Below are 7327 nucleotides of genomic sequence, written 5' to 3'. Positions count from 1 at the left end.
TATTGAATGTACCCTGGACTGCCAAGAAAACAAACAGATTCATCCTGGAGAGGGTTAAACCAGGCCGCTCCTTGGAGGCAAGGATTCTAAGGCTTCATCTGACATACTTTGGACATGTTATAAGGAGAGCGAGGTCCTTGGAGAGGGACATCATGCTTGGGAGGGTGGAGGGACAGTGCAGAAGGGGAAGTCTCTCTATGAGGTGGATTGATTCAGTGACTGAGGTAATTGGGATGGGTGTGTCAGAGGCAGTGAGATTGGCACAGGATAGAGTAGGGTTTAGGGCTGTTGTGCATATGTTTGCTATGAGTCGCAAGCGACTGGACAGCACGTAACAACAACAAAGGGGAAATAAATACCTTTGGAAGATAAACTGACACATGGCATCCTCAGTAATTTCTGAAGTATGGTAAACAATTTGTTTGAAATTTAAAACTCACTTTACCTAGTATTGATCTGAGAATTCAAGCACAACTGCTAACTCCATTCCTGTGGGAATGTTTGCTTTAAAGGAAAGAAAAGGTGAATAAAAGACTTCATTTTATTATTTTACCCACCTTGCTGTCTTGTCTATTCTAGCTTCTCAGCTAGGGTTTTGTTCCTCCTTGGGAAAGGGGAGGTGCTGATAATCATGACTGTTGTTGTTGTTGTTGTTGTTGCTATTGAGTACTGTCAAGTTGAAACTGACCCATAGCTGACCCTTCGGCCGATTTTCAGTAAATCACAGAGGCAGTTGCTCATCCTTTTGCAGAGCAGCTGGTGGATTCAAACTGCCTGTCTTTGGGATTACAGCACAGTTTCCTGTCACCAGAGTTCTAGTAAATTATATATCTTAGAAACATCTATGAATTTCATTCTCAGTACATGCATATGTATATATATTTACCTAGTTTTACAGCATAGTAGAGCATTGAAGAAAGAGAAGAAACCCTTTTACCTGGTAAAGGTCTCTTGTTTTCAAGAAGTTTTCTACAGCACCCTGGAATTTAATTTACTTAATATTGCCAGTCTCATTAAAATGTAAGCATTGCTTTAATGAAATTCCTATTTGTCATTTCAGCTGTAATAAAAATCACAGGATAAGGATTGCTGCAACTTGTTTGTTCTTTAACTTCAGAGTGTTTTTTAAAAAACATCCTTTTAACCCTAGACTCAGCAAATGCAGCATTCGTCCTACACAGTTATATATGCTTCCTGTCTTGTCATCCTCTGGTAGTCAACAAGTCTTTTTCCTTCGCATAGAATGCTGTGTTTATTTTATAAAACCTCTTTTTAAAAATTAATCTTTGTTGTTTATACTTTTTCTGTAGGAATAGGTCATATTTAATCTTAATGTTTCTGTGAGCGAATATGACTAAATTGTATCTTACTCATCAAATTTTATATTTTTAAAACCTTTGGATGGAAAATTAAAGAGTTGGTGGTGGTTCTCTTAATTTTTTTTTTCACTTGCCCTGACAAAAGTGAGAGAGTTAGGAAGACTGATTTAAGTTTCTGTTTTTATGAACCTTAAGCTTTTCTGTATGTTAGGTCTCAGAAGTATAACCTGTTAGAAAGTGGTATGTAATGGAAAAGCTTTCAACTACTGTTCTTCAAACAGAGGTAGCTGATAATAGTAAGCTGATAATAGTAAATTTTTGCATTCTTTTTGAGAAAAAGAGGCATCTGTCACTTGAAATTTTTTACATGTTTCTTCACAGACTGAACCTAGTGTAGTGTCAAAATTAGGGCATTTCCTCCCTTAATCTTTAAAAATGTACATTCTTTTTTTGGGAGACAACTGTAAAAAGTCAGTAAAAGAGGTACAAAAGCCTGTTTATAATCTGTTTTTTCTTGGGATTTAGTCCAGTAATAAATGATAGGTAGGAGAAGCTAGCACCTCTGTGTTCTGGGAGGAGGTGTTAGAGAGGGACTTTTCCCCCCTCTAGGGTGCCTCTGTTTCAGTATTTATAATACAGATACTCTTAGAGGAACATAGTAATGCTCAAGCCCTCTAAGTAAAAAAAAGTATTGGACCTGTTTCTCTGTGCTTTCCTCACTGAGGGGATCTTAGAAGAGAAAGGCTGATATAAACCACCCAAGGAAACGTTACCAGAACTGCAAAATCAAACTACGTTGTCTAAGAACTTACTAGCGATCTGGTTTTGTCTATGACATGCTTACATATGTTGAGTGGGATTGAATCATATTCGTAGAGGCGATGCATGTAGTTTTTACTTCTGTCATTTAGAGTTGTTTGATAAAGGATTTTCATTATCCTTTATCCGCCCTTCGGTATCATCTCTCTAGTATCAAAACCCCACTTCCCACTTGCAACCGTCCTTCCCACCACAGGTCAAAAACTAAAACTTCATTCTTAATTTTGTTACCTTCTAAGATGAAACACAAAAATACTACAAGAACTATATCCATTGCACAGATATTACAAGGACCATAACAGTTCTAGGCAGATGATGCTAATTAAACTGAAGTGGCACTTTGAGAGTGAACAATTTTGAATATATGATAGCTAATGGGAGAAGAAAAAAACAAAAACCCCAAACCCTAAAGAGGATTTAGAGTGGTGAGGAGAAATTGAATTACTTCCATTTAGAATCCTGCATCCTCCCTGCCCCCTTCACCCTCCACCCTTTTTGTTTTAAGGAAAATATCCCAGAGAGCTCAGGATGGATGACCAGGCACTTCTTTAAACTGACAGCTGTTTGTGAAGTGTTAATGGATTTCCTGGCAAATCAAACAGGGCAGGACCCTTTTTAGTCATTATGCTGCTGGAGCTTTTTAGTCCAATTTTAATTCAGAATAGGGCTGGAAAGCTTTATGGAATAGATTGATATAATTCGTTATAACTATTATGATTTGCTTATTATCGAATATTGGGAAAATCCGCCTTCTCAATCACTGACTCCCCCTCCCCTTCAAGGTGCAAGGCCCAGAGATAAGGCAAGTCATGCCTTGCTGAGGAGGGTGTGTACCAGCAGAGAAACAGGAAGCTATGCTTCAACGGCCTGTGTGGAGGTTTCTAACTCTGGGTCAGGTGTGCTAAGGTCCCGCGGCTAGGGCCACTGTCTTTCTGTGCCCTGGCAGCCGCACTGCTCAGAATAAGTGCTTTAAAGTGTCAGTAATTGATGTGTAGAGAGAAGTATGACTGCATTACAGCTTAAAGAGCTTTCCCATTCAGGTCTCTATAGGAGAAGACGAGATCGTCCAGATAGTTTGAGACTAAATGGGTTACCGGAGGAGAAGCTAAGGTGAGTTGAAAGTAATGGTTTGCTAAAGGTCATGGCACATAATAATCGCAGTGAGAATTCCTCTTTAAATGGATGATGCAGTAACGGGGAGGACCTACTGTGGAGAGGGATCCAACTAGAAGCCCAGTAGTCTGTATTTAAACACTGCCTACAATCTCAGGACTGTGCTTGATTGGGACGGTACAAAGCTAGATCTTGTCCCCATTTCTCTACAAATTATCTCTGTTGTTTTAGCTTCTCCCCAAAACTGTGATGGGTTTAATGTCTTTAAAAATAACATAAACAGGAAACAATTGCATCCCACCCACCCCCACCTCAAAGTTTAAAAATAGTTTTTTTGTTGTTTATTAGAATGTGTTTCTGTGAGAAACGTTTTTGTTGAGGGGGGATTGGAGGACTGGGCTTGGAGCTGTTCATAGGGGATTCTTTGTTATTGAAATCGATGTAACAAAGGAATGTAGTGGAACTAGTGAATGTAATCTAGGAAGGAAGGACATTTGCAAACTGGAGACCATTTTAAACTAAAAAGATTAGGATTGTCTTTTTTTTTTTGTTACTTTGCCTAATACAGCAGAATTTTAAGTTTTTGTTAAAACTACTGGCTTTTTATTAAAAAAATTTGATTCTGTAAGTTCCTATAATATTAGCTCATATTTTAAAACATTATGTTAATTGTGAAAAGTTTATAGGTTTTTCCTTTCTGAGATGAAAAGTGTTCCTGTTTTAATGCTGACACAGGCTACAGTAATAGAGCAACTTCCTTTTCTCTATTACATTTACTGTAGAGTACTTTAATTTATTTTTGGACTCATAATTTGCGTGTTTTGCATATTCGTATTAGAAGACTGGAGGGATAGCTATATGAAGTGTACAATCTTCCTTTTTCCTACAACTTGTTCTCAGAGTTTATTGAAAACTGTCTATTTAAATTTGACAGAAAAATTGACATGGACGCTTTTGAAAAATTATCTTTGTATTCGTGTTATACTATAATACAGGACCTTCACTTTAAAAGAGAAACATGTATTGGAAATTTACTCTTCCACTACCTTTACCCCATTGAAGAGAACAATATCATTATTAATAGAATTTGTTCTCTTCAGAATCACATGCTCATTAACTGTATTTACTATCTTGACTTTGAAATGATTGGATTAGATAGGTTATAAAAGCTTCCAAAGTTTGAATTGTTGTAAATAGCAAATATGAAGTTATTGAAAATATTTTTAACTTTATGCTGCTAACCAAACAGGCTTTTGGAATCAGCCTCAAAAAAAATCAACACAGATCCAAGAATGAAAAGTTATCAAAAGCAGTTCTAATTTCAAATTTTTTAAGATATGGGAAACAACATTGTAGAGCAACTGCCAGATGGTGATTAAAGTACCCATGAAGAAAATAACATGTATGTTCAAGGAGACACTGTTTATATACTTGTAATGACCTTTGAAGCATACAGATCCCTTTGTCTAGTTTAATTTAGAATATAAATTAAAGATGAAGAATAACTCTTAATAGTTTTCCTTTTAATGTGCTAAAGGGAAGTGTTTTTCTATCATTCTTGTGGTGTAGTTCTTGTGGTATAAGAACTTATATTTCTATCACTTTTGTCCTCTAAGGTAATGAGCATTATTACTATTTTCCTTTTTTTAGGAGTTCGGTGTTTAACAAGGAAACTATAATTGTCTGTTTTCCACTGATCTTTAAAAGAAGGATTTTTTTACTTATTTTTTTTTAAACCTAGACATTATTCTAAATCTGTTTTTTATTGTCTTAGCTAACAGGAAACAGACAGCAGTCCTGTGACACAATGTTTAAATGCTGCCTTGCTTACTAGAAGGTTAGTGTTTCAAAGCCACCCACAGGGACCAGTCTGCTCACAAAGATTAGAGCCTAGAGAACCCTGTGGGCAGTTCTCCTTCTGGAGGCATGTCATATGGAGACACTCTGAGTCAAAAAATAGACTCAGTGGCACCTAATAATAACAGGAATCAGAGAAGGAGCCCTGGTAGCGTAAGAGTAAGGTGTTCAACTGCTATGGAAAAGTTAACAGATCAAACTCATTCAGCAGGGCCTCAGACATAAAAGCCCTGCCCGTCTTCTTTCATGACGATTATGGTCAAGAAAACCCTTGTCAGCAGGTCTGCTGTCATATGGGATTACTGTGAGTTGGAATTGATCCAGCAGCATCTAACAACAACAGGGGGAATCAGAAGGAATACAGACTTTGGCTGGGCATGCTCGTGTTTGCCTGGATAGTCCCATCTCCTTGGGGAGCTGAGGCTGGAGGATCACTGGAGTTCAGCGGTTCTGGGCCAAAGTTTGCTGTTCAAATCAGGTGTCTACACTAAATTCAGCTTAAATATGGTGACCTCCTGGGAGCGGGGTACCACTGGGTTGCCTACGGAGAAGTGAACTGGCCCAAGTTGGAAAAGGAGCAGCTCAGAAACTATACAGATTTTGAAATTAGACACACATAAGTTTAAGTGCCACTTACCTGACTCTCTGACTTAACTAATCACTTTGAGCCCGAGTTTATTCCTTTTTGAAATGAAAGTAATCTTTTGTTATCTGGAAAACCCTTCACCATAACCCAGTGAGCTAGGAAGGAAGGTGGTTGATCCCTTTCCTTTATCTTATAAATACTTTTTGTTGAGTGCCTATTATATACTATTATACACTTAGAAAATAAAGATGGTGATAAATAAGAAATAGCCCCCACCTCAAGGAGGACTTAGGCTTGGGGACATAAACAGCACATGCCCTCTCCATGAGCAGTTATTTGACTTGGAACACCTGCACTGTCAAGCAGAGTTCATCTTTCATATTGTCTCTCAAGTATTGCACAAGATGCCATTTCTACTTTCATTCCTTTTCACTCGCATGTTCATTTTCTTGGTACGCTTGTAGACTTTAGCAAAACAAACATATGCGTGACTTTAAAAGTGGCAAGACAGTGAAGTGCCTCAAGTTTTTTCCCCCTCTGAAGTTTCAGTAGAAAGTTCTACTCTGAAACTTAAAATATGTGGTTTTTTGTTTTTGTTTTTTTGGGTTTTTTAAAAAATATGTGGTTTTAAAAGTTTAGTTAAATAGCTGTGAAAACAATTCTGTCTGTAAACATGAATTTTTTAAAAAAAATATTGTGTGAATATTGTAAAGCCTGCTCTGTTTTGTTTTTAAAGTGGACCATTAACTGCTGGATTTGAAGGTGGTTGCCCTCTTTTATCTTACTTAAGTTGTAACTGTTGCTGTTAGTGAAAAGGATCAGGCAAGCTGTTGTTGGCACATGTTCTTATATGACTGAAATCTGGTGTGTCTTAGAAATAATTGGAAATTATTTTCCCATATGAAGTCTAATGGTTAAAGATTTGAATATGGTATAATGCATATGCCAAGCTGGGGGTCGTGTGTGTGTGTGTGTGTGTGTGTGTGTGTGTGTGTGTGTTTGGGGTGGGTGTGTGTAAGTTACTAGTAAAGTTTTTCATTTAAGCGTGAATTAACTAGTTCAACTCAAAATCCTGCCTCGTTGAGTTGGACCTGACTCACAGCTGACTTTTTTGGGTTTTTGGAGGCTATAAATCACTTGGGAGGAGATTACCCATCTTTTCCGAAGAAACAATTTAAGCTGCCAGTTGCCTTTGGAGTCACAGTACAGCTCGCTACTGAATAAGCTACTACAGCTCCTCTAAATCCATTAATGTGACTCTTAAAACTATAATTCTAGTAGACTCAAATTGTTCTGAACCTCACTTGATAGGTCTTTGACTTTTTAGCCTATGAAACTTTTGTCAAAATAACATCTAAGAAGTATTCATGTATATATGTTTACTTTTCAGCTAGTCATTTTATCACTTAAATTATATTGTATCCAAGCACAATTTTTGTTTATGAAAAACATGCAACTAACTACACCTCCCTTCATGAAAATATTAATGTTAAAAATAAAGATACTGAGGTAACTTTTTGCTCTGTCACAAATGTAAGGAATCTGTAAATAACTGAGGACACCTCAAAATCCAGGGTTTTCAGGGAGCTCTGGTGACCTAGTGGCAAGAAGCTGTACTGCAATCCCAGCGGTA

General features: G+C 37.3%; 1 protein-coding gene across 1 annotated transcript in view; it reads left to right on the top strand.

Moving 5' to 3' along the window:
* Positions 1-3029: 3029 nt before the first annotated feature.
* The window catches only part of LIMS1 (LIM and senescent cell antigen-like domains 1), an 88722-nt gene continuing 84424 nt past the window's right edge, over positions 3030-7327 (top strand). The window contains exon 1 of the mRNA XM_006883826.1: positions 3030-3248. Within this exon, the coding sequence (XP_006883888.1) occupies positions 3142-3248 (107 nt within the window). The 5' untranslated portion in view covers positions 3030-3141. The remainder of the gene's footprint in view (positions 3249-7327) is intronic.

This window comes from Elephantulus edwardii, unplaced genomic scaffold (genome assembly GCF_000299155.1).
Source record: "Elephantulus edwardii isolate Elephantulus edwardi_28Jun2011 unplaced genomic scaffold, EleEdw1.0 scaffold00030, whole genome shotgun sequence".
NCBI classification, from domain to species: Eukaryota; Metazoa; Chordata; class Mammalia; order Macroscelidea; family Macroscelididae; genus Elephantulus; species Elephantulus edwardii.
Note: the sequence above shows the minus strand (reverse complement) of the source record. Positions and strands in the feature narration are given on the sequence as shown.